This window comes from Sapajus apella, unplaced genomic scaffold (assembly GCF_009761245.1).
Source record: "Sapajus apella isolate SASKATOON/1434 unplaced genomic scaffold, GSC_monkey_1.0 scaffold25, whole genome shotgun sequence".
Taxonomy (NCBI): domain Eukaryota; kingdom Metazoa; phylum Chordata; class Mammalia; order Primates; family Cebidae; genus Sapajus; species Sapajus apella.
The window spans coordinates 7,867,589-7,883,514 of NW_022436965.1; the positions used below are offsets into that span (position 1 = coordinate 7,867,589).

Genomic DNA, 15,926 nt, shown 5'->3' on the forward strand with positions numbered 1-15,926 from the left:
AAAAAAAAAAAAAAAAAAAAACTTGAGGTGAAATTTACGTAGCAAAATTAGCTGTTTTAAAGTGACATTTAGTAGAGTCACAATGTTGTGTACCTCTGGTTCCCAACTATTTTCATTACCCAAAACGAGAACCTCATATCTCCATTTCCCTTTCCTCCCCAGCTGCTGCCAACCAGCAATCTGCTATCTCTGATGTTCCTTTGATCTTTGAAGTTTCTGTCCTTTGGATGGGTTGTTTTTTTTTTTTTTTTTTTTTTTTTTTTTTTGCTTTTTGTATTCTTTGATGCATTTGAGGGTTTAACTGTAGTATAAGGTGGGTTTAGTCAACTGGCTTCATTTCTGGAAGATGTCAGAGGTCCAATTCTCAGCTCAGTACTACTGGGCTGCATGTGCAGCCCCGGGGGTTGGTACCAGGCCCACGGCACAGGTTTGTTCTCTGGCCTCTCAAGGTTAATCACCTGCTGCACTGAAGGGGCTGAGGTGTTCACAGTCTGCTAGTACCGACACTCTGACGGTGAATGCTGACCAAAGCACTTTGTTGGGGCAGTGGCAGCAGGTCTGCACTCAGGCGTATGTGCTGACAGTGGCAGCAGTTCAGCAGGGTGTGCATGTGGCAGCAGGGGCAGAGTGCCAGCCAGGGTGACACAGTGGTGTTTGTGTGTATCCACTAGTGCTAATGGTGGCAGGACAACAGGGTGTGCATGCATGTGTGCTGGTAGGGGAAGGGTGGTAAGGTCTGCCTGCCTGTGTGTACTTCCACAGCAGTGGGGGATGATGTGGTAAGGGGAGGCTGTGGGGATCCCTCTTGATTTAGTATGTTACACCAAGCAAGTCATGGCTCCAACTTTCAGATCTTTATCAAGTTTGGTAACAATAAGAAACATGGATCCATAGTTAGAAAATTCAATAAATGTTAAAAAAAACACTTAGTTCGATCTTCCTCAATGAATGACCATTCTAGTTTCATGCTTATAATTGAAATTAGCATGACCCACTGGCCTGCCAGAATTATCGTTCACCCTCAAGCAGTGATCTGTCCATGGTGCCTAGGCATTTTTACATTCTTGATAATGTCCCTTGATGCATTAAAGTTTTTAACTTTGAAGAAATTCAGCTGCTTTGGTTTGAATGTTTTTGCCCCCCCCCCCCCAAAACTCAAGTGTTGGAAACTTAATCCTCAACACAACAGAGTTGGTAGATGGGGCCTAATGGAAGGTAGTTCATGAGGATGGGGCCCTCATGAATTGATCAATGCTCCTCTAAAAGTGGATTATGGGAGTTGGTTCTCCCTCTGTTGCTCTTCTGCCATGTAAGGACACAGAGTTCCCCCCAGAGTTCTTGCCTTTTGCCATGTGAAGATCCGGGCAGCAGGCAAGGTGTCATTTTGGAAGAGAATGGCCTCAGCAGACACCAAACCAGCTAGTGCCTTGATCTTAGACTTCCTAGCCTGCAGAACTGTGAGCTAATAAATTTCTTTGATAAATTATACAGTCTGTGGCATTCTGTTATAGAACGGCACAGATAGACTAAGAGAGAAATTTATTTTTTCTTTTGTTACTCATGCTTTTGTATCATACCTTAGAATCTACTGGCAAGCCAAGTTCAAGATCATGAAGATTTACCCTTATGTTTTTTCCTAAGAATTTTATGGTTTTAGCTTTTATATTTAGGTTGCTAATTTTGAAACAATTTTAATATATGGTGTTAGGTTTGGGTTCAGCTTTATTCTTTTGCATGTGGATACTCATTTGTCCCAACACCATTTGTTGAAGAGACTATTATTTCCCCATTGACTAATCTTGTAAACTTTGTTGAAAATCAGTTAGTCAATAATTGGATTTATTTCTGGATTTTCAGTTCTATCCCACTGGTCTATATGCCTATATTTATACCAGTACCACGCTATTTTATTAGTATAGTTTTGTAGTAAGTTTTGGAATCAGAAGAGTGAGTCCTCCACTTTGTTCCTTTTCAATATTATTTTGGCTGTTCAGGGTCCCTTGCAATTCATTATTAATTTGAAGATAAGTATGTTCATTTCTTTTTTTTTTTTTTTTAGCATGTTCATTTCTTAAAAGAAAAAAAGGCCATTGAAATTTTGATAGGGATTATATTGAATCTGTAGATCATTGTAAGTAGTATTGCTATTTTAGCAATATTAAAATTTTCTAATCCATGAACATGGGTTGGCTTTTCATCTATTTAGACTTTCTTTAATTTCTTTGAGCAATGGTTTGTAGTTTCAGCATACAAGCCATTCACCTCCTTGGTTTACATTATTTCTAGGCATTTTATTATTTTGAGTGCTATTGTAAATGGAATTTTCTTAATTTTATTTTCAGATTGTTTATTACTGATATATAAAAACAAAACTGATTTTGTGTTCTAATTTTGCATCCTTCAACTTTACAGAATTTTAAAATTAGCTATTATATGTTTTTGGTGGATTTCTTGTGATTTTCTATATATAGAATATATAGGATCGTGTCATCTGCAAACAGTGAGTTTTACTTCCTCCTTTACAATTTGGGTACATTTTATTTCTTTTTGCCTGGTTGCTTTGGCTAAGACTTCTGGTTCAATGTTGAATAGCAGTGGCAAAAATGGACATCATTGTCTTTTCTGATACTAGGGGATGCTATTGGCAGAATTGTGTCCCTCCAAAATTCATATATTGAAGCCCTAACCTCAGTACCCTAAAATGTAAGCATATTTGGAGATCAAGTGTTTAAAGAGATGATTAAATTAAATTAAAATGAGGCCATTAGGGTTGGCCCTAATCCAACCTGACTAGTGTCATTAAAAGAAAGGAAATTTGGACACAGAAAAAGATAGCAGGGGTGCACATGCACAGAAGGATGACCATGTGAAGAGGCAGCAAAACCATAATCACCCGCAAGCTGAGAGAGGTCTCAGAAGAAACCAAATCTGTTGACTCCTTGATCTTGGCTTCCATCCTCTAGAACTTTAAAGAGGATGTACTCTTTACTGGCTGAGTGCAGTGGCTTACGCCTGTACAGTAATCCCAACACTTTGGGAGGCCAAAACGGACAAATCACTGGAGGTCAGGAGTTTGAGATCAGCCTGGGCAACATGGTGAAAACCCATCTCTACTAAAAATACAGAAATTAGCCAGGTGTGGTGGCATGCACCTGTAATCCGAGCTAATCGGGAGGCTGAGGCATGAGAATCACTTGAATCTGGGAGGCGGAAGTTGCAGTGAGCCGAGATCACATCACTGCACTCCAGCCTGGGTGACAGAGTGAGATGCTGTCTCAAAAAAAGAAAATAAATTTCTGTGGTTTAAGGCACCAAAGGGGAAAGCTTTCAGCGTTTCACCACTGAGTATGTTGTTAGCTGTGGGTTTTTAAAATAAATTCGTTTTATTCTGTTGAGGAAATTTTCTTCTATTCCTAGTTTCCTGAGTGTTTTTATCATGAAAAGGTATTGGATTTTGTCAAATGCTTTTTCTGTATCAATTGAGATTATTGTGTAATTTAATGTTCCCCTTCATCCTATTAATGTGGTGTATTATGATTGATTTTTGAATATTAAATCACTCATTGCCCCCAGGTTCAAACAATTCTCCTGCCTCAGCCTCCTAAGCTGGGATTACAGGCATGCACCACCATGCCTGGCTAATTTTTGTATTTGTAGTAGAGGTGGGGTTTCACCACATTGGCCAGGCTGGTCTCAAACTCCTGACCTCATAATCGACCCACCTTGGCCTCCCAAAGTGCTGGGATTACAGGCCTGAGCCACCATGCCTGGCCTAAAATGAGATTCTTATAACATCTTGTAGTTGGATTATTTTTCTTTATCCTTTTTACCAGTCTTTTTTAATTGGTAATCTTAATCCATTTACATTTAAGGTGATTACTGATAAGGAAGGACTTCTGCCATTGGCTACTTTTTTTCCTACAGATGATATTTGTTTTATGTTATGCAGTGTTTTCAGTACCCTCTTATTTTGTGTTTGATGATTTTTTTTAGTGTATCATTTAAATTTACTCCACATTTCCTTTTGTGCGTATTTTTTAGTTATATTCTTGGTGATTATCAAGGGAATTATAATTCCCATTCTACTTTTTTTTTTTTTTTTGAGATGGAGCCTTGCTCTGTCACCCAGGCTAGAGTGCAGTGACGCAAGCTCTGCTCACTGCAAACTCTGCCTCCCGGGTTCAAGCGATTCTCCTGCCTCAGCCTTCCAAGTAGCTGGGATTACAGGTGCCTGCCACCATGCCCAGCAATTTTTGTATTTTTAGAAGAGACGGGGTTTCACCATCTTGGCCAGGCTGGTCTCTAACTCCTGACCTCATGATCCACCTGCCTTGGCCTTCCAAAGTGCTGGGATTACAGGCATGAGCCACCGTGCCCAGCCCCACATCCTACATTTATAACAATTGAGTTTGAATTGATACCAACTTTTCTTTAATAATATACAGCTCCATCCCTCCTTCATGTTGTTATTGTTACAAATTACATCTTTAAATATTGTTTCCCTATTAGCATGGATTTATAATTATTGTTTTAGGCATTGGTATCTTAAATTACATAGGAAACAGAAAGAGGAGTCACAAGCCAAAAATACAGTAATACTGCCTTTATATCCCTAGTCTACTGGATTCCTCTACATAGTGACTTGAGGGGCACTTCAAATTTATTGGCACCTAAACTAAACTCATTGTCTTTCTCTATCACACTATTTCTGTCTCTCCTGTGTTTCTTGTTTCAGTGAATAAGAAAAATATAAGTGAGGAGAGTTTCAGAGTTCTTACGAATTATTTATTTACAGAGATAATCCTTGTAATATCCTTCTGCCACCGATGTATGTAATACCTGCGCAAATGAATTTGTAGGTTGCTGATTTAGTAAGGTTTATAGGAATTTTACATATATCTGGAAAAAGTGTTCACTCTCATTTACCAAATAAATGGAAATGTAAATGAGGTAGAACGGAGTTTTGTCTATTAAAGTGGCAAATATTGTACAATTTTTTAAATCCCATATTGGTTTGTTTATAGCAAAACCAGCATTCTTAACCCAAGTTTTAATTAATTAAGCTTTACTGGAGAGGAATTTTGCAAAGAGACTTAAAATGTCTATACCTTTTGATTCAGCAATTTCCTGTCTAGTACTGTTTCCTAAATAAATAACTAGAGATGTACATAAAGGTTTGTTATAATATTTTCATAATGTTGAAAACTCATAAACCATCTAAATAAAAGTGAGAAATTAGTAATATAAGTTGTAATAGATCTGATACATGAGTATGTAATTGTTAAAAATTAGTCTTTGTTCAACCTGAGGAAGCAAAAAACTAAATAAAGAGAGGAAGAAAAAAAGAAAAATTAGTCTTTGATGTGCTATTTACAATAGCAAAAACAGGGATATAATGACAGAATCAGAATTCAAAAGTATATACAATGTATGGTATGCTCAGTTGGCATTTGAATAAATGAATATACGCATGGGAAGTTACTAAAGGGAAATATCTATATAAATGAAGGTTTTCTTTAGTTAAGAATTTACAAGTTAATTTTTCCATTTTTGTTATGCTTTCTTTTTTCATGTTTTTAATAACAAGTGCCATTTTTTCTTTTTTTGTTTTTTGATGTAGGGTTTTGCTCTTGTTGCCCAGGCTGAAGTGCAATGGTGCAATCTCAGCTCACCGAAACCTCCACTTCCTGGGTTCAAGCGATTCTCCTGTCTCAGCCTCCTGAGTAGCTAGGATTACAGGCATGGGCCACCACACCTAGCTAATTTTGTATTTTTAGTAGGGATGGGGTTTATCCATGTTGGTCAGCCTGGTCTTGAATTCCTGACCTCAAGTGATTGGCCTGCCTCAGCCTCCCAAAATGCTGGGATTACAGGTATGAGCCACCACACCCAGCCTTATTTTCTTATTAAAAAGTGGTACAGCCAAGTGCAGTGGCTCATGCCTGTAATCCCAACACTTTAGGAGGCCGAGGTGGGTGGATCACCTGAGGTCGGGAGTTCAAGACCAGCCTCCTGGCCAACATGGTGAAACCCTGTCTCTGCTAAAAATACAAAAGTTAGCTGGGTGTGGTGACCTGCGCCTGTGGTCCCAGCTACTTGGGAGGCTGAGGCAGAAGAATCATTTGAACCTAGGAGGTTGCGGTGAGCCATGATTGTGCCATTGTACTCCAGCCTAGGCGACAGAGCAAGACTCCATCTCAAAATAATAATAATAGTAATAATAATAAGAAGAAAGATAAATGCATGATAATGCCATTCTCATTGGAATGAAAGAATAATAGGCATTTTTCAGAATATATTTCCAAATTTTATATTTGGATTTATATTTTAAAAGTCCTTCACACTGCTAGGCATGGTGGCTACCACCTGTAATTCCAGCACTTTGGGAGGCTGAGGTGGGCGATCGCTTGAGCTCAGGAGTTTGAGACCAGCCTGTACAATATAGCAAAACCCTACCTCTACAAAAAATACAAAAATTATCCAGGCAGGGCAATGTGTGCCTATAGTCCCAGCTACTCAGGAGGCTGAGGTGGGAGGATCGCTTGATCCTGGGAGGTGAAGGCTGCAGTGAGCCATAATCATGCCACTGCACTCCCGCCTGGGTGACAGAATTAGACTCTGTCTCAAAATAAATAAATAAAAGCCCTTCAGTCTTTATGACACTAATAATGAAGTTATCTCCTCCTTTCTACTCCCAATGCATATTCTAGAATCTTTGATATATAGAATTTTGTTGATTTGGGGGCCATGCGTGGTGGCTCATACTTATAATCCTAGCACTTTGGGAGGCCGAGGCAGGTGGATCACTTGAAGTCAGGAGTTCGAGACCAGCCTGGCTAACATGGCGGAACCCCGTCTCTACTAAAAATACAAAAATTAGCCAGGTGTGGTTGCGGGTGCCTGTAATCCCAACTACTCAGGAGGCTGAGGCAGGAGAATCGCTTGAACCGGGGAGGCAGAGGTTGCAGTGAACTGAGATCGAGCACCAGCCTGGGTGACAAGAGTGAAACTCTGCTGTAAAAAAAAAAAAGAATTTTGTTGATTAACTAAAATTGGAGAGTCATTTTGAGTTAAAGAAAACAAAGGGATACATAGGGCAGAGCATGAGGTCTGGTATCATATTGACCTGGATCTAAAGCTTGGCTTCACTACTAATTTTGACAATTCATTTAATCTTGTCGAGCTTCAATTTCCTTAACCTTACAGCAGGGATAATAATACTTATGTCAAGGAACTATTGCAAGGCTTAAGGAGGTAATATGTAAAGTTCAAAATATGACACATAGCTAATACCCAGTATTTAATAGTTATAAAATTATGAACAATTGTAAAGAAAAATTTTATTCCAACATTAATCGAGGAACTGATACTTTGAGCATTTAATAAATGCTAGTCTTTAATAAATGATAAGTCCTTTGTGAGGAGCACTTGTCCAGTAAGTAACTGATTAAATGACATGTTTCAGTTTAACCTATTATTGAAAGTGCAAGTGTTTTATTTCTTTTTAGGTAAAGGATTTATCTTCAGACACACTTCTCCAACAGCATGATGATTTGGATTTGGCTTTGGATAATTGTTATAGTGGAGATACAGTAATAATTTTTCCAGGAGTATATCAAGCTGCAAATCTTGCTTTGTTGACAGATGACATCATTATAAAGGGTTAGCCAGGACATCCTTTGTAGTTTTTTTTATAACAATGTATACTACACAAATTGGGTATTCTAAACATGCTTCATGGAATTATTAGAAATTACAATAGAATTTATGTTTTACAAAAATCCTTTATGTTCCTTTTATAATTAAGACATGTTCATCATATTTTCTATTAGCTCCATTTATATTTTTACCAAAGTCACTTTTTTCTTATCTATCTTTACTGCTTTTTATATCACTTTACTAAGAAAACCCAGATGTAAAGCTATTATTAAAACATGCTCATCATTTTCTCAAAAAGGCTAATATCACATGCTAACTCACCAAAACAGAAGTAGAAACGCAGAATTTACTAAATTTCTTTTAGGTCTTGAACATATTTAGAAACTTTCTGGCTTTTTGACTTTGAAGTAAGAGTATTCTCATGGTCTAACCAACAACAACAAAGGCTAGACATGGTGCCTGTAGCCTATAACCCCAGCACTTTGGGAGGCTGAGGCAAGTGGATTGCTTAGAGCCCAGGAGTTTGAGACCAGCCTGGACAACATAGTGAAACCCCATCTCTGCAAAAAATTAAAAAATTAGCTGGATGTGGTGGCACACACTTGTAGTCCCAGTTACTTGTAAGGCTGAGGTAGGACAATCACTTGAGCTCAGGTTTCAGTGAGCCATGATCAAGTCACAGCATTCCAGCCTGGGTGACAGAGCAAGATCATCTCAAAAAAAAAAAAAGGAAAGAAAAAGATTACACTATAGTTATGTATCTACTTTATATTATTTGCTAAAAATATGTGAAACTGGGCACTGTGCTATGTACCTGTAGTCCCAGCTTACTCAGGAGGTTGGGGCAGGAGGATCACTTGAGCCCAGGAGTTTGAGACTAGCCTGGGCAATATAGCAAGACCCATCTCTAAAAATGCACACACACTGGCCGGGCGTGGTGGCTCACTCCTGTAATCCCAGCACTTTGGGAGGCTGAGGTGGGAAGATCACCTGAGGTTGGGAGTTAAAGATCAGCCTGACCAACATGGAGAAACCCCATCTCTACTAAAAATACAAAATTAGCTGGGTATGGTGGCACATGCATGGAATCCCAGCTATTCAGGAGGCTGAGGCAGGGGAATTGCTTGAACCCGGGGGGCAGAGGTTGCAGTAAGCCAAGATGGCACCATTGTACTTCATTCGGCCTGGGCAACAAGAGTGAAACCGCATTTCAAAAAAAAAAATGCACACACACACACAAAAGGAAAAACTTTAGTAGTAGCAAGTATTGTTGAATGACTAAAGGGCTTTAAAATGGGAGATTACTGATTTAATGTATTTTTATCCCTATGAATCAGGAGTTGGAAAGAGAGAGGAAATTATGATTACTTCTGAACCTTCTCATGACAGTTTTGTGGTGTCCAAAGCTGACAATGTGAAACTAATGCATCTATCTTTGATACAACAAGGGACGGTTGATGGTATCGTGGTGGTGGAGTCTGGTCACATGACTCTAGAAAACTGCATATTAAAATGTGAAGGAACAGGAGTGTGTGTTCTTACAGGGGCTGCTTTGACAATTACAGACAGCGAAATAACTGGTGCTCAGGTATTTCATTCTTTTAAAAAGTATGGCTTTATATGACTATAGATAACGCCTTTGAGTGATCTTAGTATACAAATAAAGGGTAGCAATTTCTTCATCTTTTAGTGGAATTCTAATTAAACTTAGTATCTGGTAGACATCAACAAAATGAGTATAAGAGTGTCATCGTACCTTTAGGAAAAATGAAATGCTAGGTCCAAAGTGAGGAATATTTAGCTTTGTTTTATAAGCGTGATTTTTTTTTTTAATCTGGAAAACAGTGGCTATACCACAAATCATGAGCCAGTTATTTGATAGTTTATTTTTAAAGAAATAAGACATGTAAGTTATCAGACATTGACGTTAGGTGTTATGATTAGTTCTGACAGCCTCTGAATAATCAGGACATAAAAAACTTGAAGCCAAACAGTGGCTCATCCCTGTAATCCCAGCAGTTTGGGAGCTGAGGTGGGAGGATTGCTTGAGCCTAGGAGTTTGAGAGCAGCCTGGGCAACCCAGCAAGACCTTGTCTTTTACAATAAATAAAAATTAAAAGCTTGAGTCTTTAGATAACAATCACAAAGATTATTAACGGACTGGAGAATTGGATGAGAAAAAAGATTAAAGGAAATAGAAAAACAAGAGTACCTTTTAAAAGAATTTTTAAAATTTCCACTAAAATGAGGAAATAGACTTTAGTGGCATTACATGGGATTTATAGGAGATGTAAATTTTTACATTTGCTTAAAGAGGTTTTGGACTCCCTTGTAGAAAATCATTTGGGTGGCAGAATAAGGTAATAGATTATATGACCTCAACCTTCTAAGTTTAATGATGCTCTAACAGATATTTACATTTTCAATATTTTTAAGTATTATGTTTACAATTAACAGTTGCATGCATATCATGTGTTTTCATGTAATGTTTACATTGCTAATACATAATTACAATTTTCAAGTCTAAAGAAGATTTTGGAGAGGGGTTTTGTATCTATTTTGTAGATAGTTTAATTTACTTTTAATTTACAGGGTGCTGGAGTTGAACTATATCCTGGAAGCATAGCCATTTTGGAAAGAAATGAAATTCATCACTGTAATAACCTCAGAACCAGTGACAGTTCAAAAAGCACCCTAGGTGGAGTTAACATGAAGGTATTCTCTTATTTCTTGATGTAGAATTGTTATATGAATTGTAACTAATTATAAGTACTAAAATATTAGTTTTAGTCTTAAAAGGTATTCTAAATATCATCATTGAATTTGAAAAGAATAGTACTAATAAAATATGGTCAAATGATGGCTGATGGGAAATAAGTTTAGCTTTATAATTGAATAATTGGTACTTAAATTCTTTGCAAATAACTTTGAATGTGATAAATTGTATAGATTTTTCTCTTAAAGACATTTTAGAGTTTTCATTGATCAGATCTGTAATACATTTTGATATTACAAATTACTTAATAAAGCAAATTAAGAATAATAATATATTAAGGAGCATTTGAAGTCTTACTTTCAAAGTTGTGTTAAATGATTTAAGCTAACCAATTAAAACATTAATAGCAATAATTTCTAGGTGAAATGTCTTTTAATTCCTTTCTGCTTCTATAAATCCTATCTTTCTAAGTCCCTTTCTAGGCTTGTGTAGTTAATGAACTTTCATGTTAATGAAGTTTTTTTCTAGAACATTCTTTTTTTGAATGTACATTTTGTCTCCTCAAATAGATTATAAATTACCTAAGGGCAGGAATTGTATTATATATTATTAGTAGCCTCCCACTCCCTGTATGATTCTGGACACTAAGTCAGATAATTGGTTGAAAATAAGGTACAAATGGTGAATTGGAGCAGTTTTAAAATCTTGGATTTATCTTAAAACATTTTTTCTGTTCTTAAATATTTTTCAGTTTTTCAGTGGTCCTTGAACGTTAGCTTGCCTCAGAATCATTGTTACAGAGGTCCACTCCGCTTTCTGATTCAGTGGGTCTAGGGTAAAGCCTGAGAATTTGTTTTGTAAGTTCCTAGGTGATGCTGATACTGCTGGTTGAACTGACACTTTAAGAATCATATTCCTGCTGGGCATGGTGGCTCACGCCTGTCATCCCAGCACTTTGGGAGGCTGAGGCTGGTAGATCATGAGGTCAGGAGCATGAGACCAGCCTGGCCAATATGGTGAAACCCTGTCTCTACTAAAAATACAAAAATTAGCCAAGCATGGTGGCACACACCTGTAGTACCAGCTACTTGGGAGGCTCAGGCAGAAGAATCACTTGACCCTGGGAGGTGGAGGTTGCAGTGAGCCAAGATTGTGTCACTGTACTCCAGGCTGGGTGACAGAGTGAGACCCCATCTCAAAAAAAAAAAAAAAAAAAAAAAAAAGAAGAATCGTATTCCTGCTACTCAAAGTGTGAGCCATGGACCAGCAGCATTGGCATCACCTGGTAGTTTGCTAGAACTGCCTCACGCCAGACCTCTTGAACAAACTGTGGTCTTTAATAATCTCCCCAGATGATTTATACTTAAATTAAAATTTGATAAACATGGTTTATAAAATCTAACAAGATCTGGGCCCTACTTTCTCCAACTTCATTTCCTTCCAATTTTCCTCTTATACAATGCATTCAAGCCACAGTGGCTTTCTTTGTGTTCCCAGAAATTATTAACCTTGTTTTGGCTGTTACCTTCACCTGAAGCACTCTTTCTATAGATCTTCTTATTGCTATCTGAATGTGATTGTCCCTCTTCAAAGAAGTCTTTAAAAAGAACACTCTAGTTCTAACCTCTCCCCACCCAGTCATGCTATCACATTACCTTATTTTCTCCAAATCACATATTATCTGAAATTATTTATTTTCATGTTTATTATAAGAGATCAGCTTCATGGGCTGTATCCCCATACAGAATTAGTTGTTTTTATCAATAACTGATAAAAGTTAATTGAAAACTTCATTTAATATTTTCTTATTAACCACTTTTGTAGTTAATAATACATTAGATGGTATCCTGAAAATAGCGCTTAACACTTGTTCAAAATTGAGAGTCTCGGCTGTTTGAAGAAATCTGTTAATCTAAGAATAAAGTCAAAGCTATTTTTAATATGTTCATTACTCCATTTTTTAAATAAAATTATTGAAAAACTAATTTCCTCAAATAATTTAACAGGTTCTTCCAGCACCCAAATTGAAGATGACTAGTAATCATATTTATAGCAACAAAGGCTATGGAGTAAGCATTCTTCAGCCAACAGAACAGTTTTTTATTGTAGCAGAAGAAGCTCTCAACAAAAGGGCTGCTTCAGGAGATAAAAAAGATGATAAAATGCTCTTCAAAGTAATGCAAAGCCTGAATCTGGAAATGAATAATAATAAGATAGAAGCAAATGTAAAGGGGGATATCAGAATAGGCACAAGTTAAAGCATCTGGATTGACATTAAAGTTTTATATTTCAGAAATATGTTTAATAAATGATTCTCATATCCCATTGAAATAGTAGTTTCAATTAAATTCAAAGCTTAATTAAAAATATTTAAATATCTTAAAGATTTTTTTGAATGATTCATTTTAACATTTTAAAAATAACAGCTTTATTGAAATATAATTCACATAACATAAAATTAACACATTACAAAGTGTACAATTCAATTAATATATTTTTAGTATATGGTACAGTCATCACTAATCCAGAAACAAATATGGTTTTAAATATTGTTTTCTAATACTCCTCCAATAAAAAGCATTAGGTGGGCTGGGCACAGTGGCTAATGCCTGTAATCTCAGCATTTTGGGAGGCCAAGGCAGGTGGATCACCTGAGGTCGGGAGTTCAAGACCAGCTTGACCAACATGGAGAAACCCCATCTCTATTAAAAATACAAAATTAACCAGATGTGGTCGCATATGCCTGTAATCTTAGCTACTCAAGAGGCTGAGGCAGGAGAATCGCTTGAACCTGGGAAGCTAAGGTTGAGGCAAGCTGAGGTGACGACATTTCACTCCAGCCTGGGTAACAAGAGAGAAATTCCATCTCAAAACAACAACAACAACAAAAATAAAACAGCAACAACAAAAAAGCATTAGGTATTCTATATAGACAGTTGAGAAAATTTAATTTATAGCTAATTCCCAGTAACCAGAATAAGATAATATGTTATATATTAAAACAGGATAGGTTCTTCAAGCTCATTCTTGTTGGTAAAAAATTTTAGAAGAAAAAAAGTGAAAAAAAATAGAATGGATTCAACAGCAAGAAACAAGGAAATCCAAAATAACAGAGATAAACAATATAGAAATGTATTTCTCCCTCATAGTCAAGAAGTGCAGAGCTACTCACTATAGGTCTAATAGATGTTCCTTGCAGGAACTCAGTGTAGGGCTGATAGGTATGTAGGTATTTCACGTTGTCAGAAATGCAAGTTTCTTCTATATTGTTTCACGATTGTAAGATTTCCATTAAAAACCACCATACTTGCCAGGCACAGTGGCTCATGCCTATAATTCCAGTACTTTGGGAGGCCAAGGCTGGCAGATCATGAGGTCAGGAGTTAGAGACCAGCCTGGCCAACATAGTGAAACCCTCACCTCTACTAAAAATACAAAAAATTAGCCAGGCATGGTGGCGGGCACTTGTAATCCTAGCTACTTGGAAGGCTGAGGCAGGAGAATCACTTGAACCTGGGAGACAGAGATTTCAGTGAGCCAAGATTGCACCACTGCACTCCAGCCTGGTAACAAAGCAAGACTCCGTTTCAAAAAAAAAAAAAAATCACCATATGATCCAAGACAGCAATTGGTTATCAAGCTTTCATGTCTAGTTTTCAGCCAAGCAGAAGGGAAAGAACCGTTCTTCAAAGTTGCACACATTATTTCGAGCCTCATGCTTCTAGCTAGAATCTAATCACACAGCTGTATTTAGCTACAAATGAGAAATACAATACAAATAGTCTTTTTCGCAAAGCAGAGCTTATGTTGACTTAAGAATATAAAGACTTAAGAATATAAAAAGAAATAAGCACCCTGGCTTAAATACTTAAACCTTTGACTTGTACTTCATCGTATCTGTAACCTAACAAAGGTTACGCTGAATTGCTTTAAACAATCTCTTGAAGCTAAGAGTTGACTGTTTTTATTTATTTATTTATTTTTTAGACCAAGTCTAACTCTGTTGCCAGGCTGGAGTGCAATGGCGTGATCTCTGCTCACTGCAACCTCTGCCTCCCAGGTTCAAGCAATTCTCCTGCCTCAGCCTCCCAAGTGTGCCTGGGACTACAGGCGCACGCCACCATGTCCAACTAATTTTTGTATTTTTCATAGAGATGGAGTTTCACCATGTTGAGCAGGATGGTATCAATCTCCTGACCTCGTGATCTGCCCACCTCGGTCCCGCAAAGTGCTGGGATTTCAGGCGTGAGCCCCCGCGCCCAACTGATCATTTATTTTTAAAGGCATGATTGCCCTTCAATGTTTCATTAAACAGCACTTTTTTAAAAGAAGAAAATCTATTGGCAATTCCATAGGTTTTGTTTATACAAAGTGTTGTGTACACAGACTTGTTAAAATAATTCCAGGATTGTCCTTGGGGGCCGTAACAAGAACAATCTTTCTATAATGAATGTAATGAGCGTTAAGAGTGGGGATTTTCCTTTTTCCATCCTCTTCCCCCAACTTTCTCAGTTTTTGGCTTCAGAAAGAACAAGTGATGGGCAAAGTAATATCTTTGAAGGTGTACAAAAAAAAGCAGTAGCCTGTGTGAGCAAACTTCTTACTCATTGGCCATCTACCCACTTTCTGTTGCTGCCACTGGTTTCTAACCAATTTGTCTTTTCCCAGGCTAACTACAGAATATGGTGATACTGTGTTTTCCTTTCACGATTCTAAAACATATACAAAGTATTTTTAAGATTTTCTAAGAATTCTGATATTTCATAAAGTTAATTTTTTTCCTCTTCTACCTTCCCACCCCTACTTTCCCCCCTATATCTTATAAATGAAAGACTGAATTAATATATTGTATTAGTTTTCCATTGTAGTCATAATAAATTACCACAACCTTAGTGGCTTAGCATGGATTTATAATCTTACAGTTCTGTAGGTCAAAAAATCTAACATGGGTCTCACTGGGCCAAAATGAAGGTGTTAACAGGAGGTCTGCATTTCTTTCTGCATGCTCTAGGGAAGGATCTGTTTCCTTGTTCATTTGGGTGTTGACAGAATTCAGTTCCTTGTAGTTATAGGGTTCAGAGCCCTGTTACCTTAATGGTTGACAGCTGAGTTTCTGGTGGCTGATTGCATTCCTTGGCTCATGGCCTCTATTTTCAAAACCAGCAGCAGTGGATCACATGTCTCTCCTCTGAGTCTCTTGTCTCTTCTTTGATCTCATCTCCCTGACTCCTTCTTTAAGCCTCCCTCTTCCACTTTTAAGGACTTATGTGATTAGGTTGACCCTGCCTGGGTGATCCAAGATAATTTCACATCTCAAGATTCTTGACTTTATATATATAATCATATATATGATTCTTAATTCTTAATAAATATATATATTTAAATATATAAAATATATTTTTAAAATATATATAAAGTTAAGAATCACATAAAAGATTATTAAATATATTTATATATTAAAAGTTAAGAATCATAAGACATGTATACAATAATAGATAATATATATAAAACATATATACTATATATGATTAAATAATATATAAATAATATA

At 37.0% G+C, this 15,926-nt stretch overlaps 1 protein-coding gene across 1 annotated transcript in view; it reads left to right on the forward strand.

The window, feature by feature from the left end:
• SHCBP1L (SHC binding and spindle associated 1 like) overlaps window positions 1-12,754 on the forward strand; it is a 33,489-nt gene extending 20,735 nt beyond the window's left edge. The window contains exons 7-10 of the mRNA XM_032291192.1: window positions 7,509-7,662; window positions 8,997-9,247; window positions 10,252-10,374; window positions 12,382-12,754. Coding sequence (XP_032147083.1) covers window positions 7,509-7,662; window positions 8,997-9,247; window positions 10,252-10,374; window positions 12,382-12,633 — 780 coding nt within the window. The 3' untranslated portion in view covers window positions 12,634-12,754. The remainder of the gene's footprint in view (window positions 1-7,508; window positions 7,663-8,996; window positions 9,248-10,251; window positions 10,375-12,381) is intronic.
• The last annotated feature ends 3,172 nt before the right edge of the window (window positions 12,755-15,926 follow it).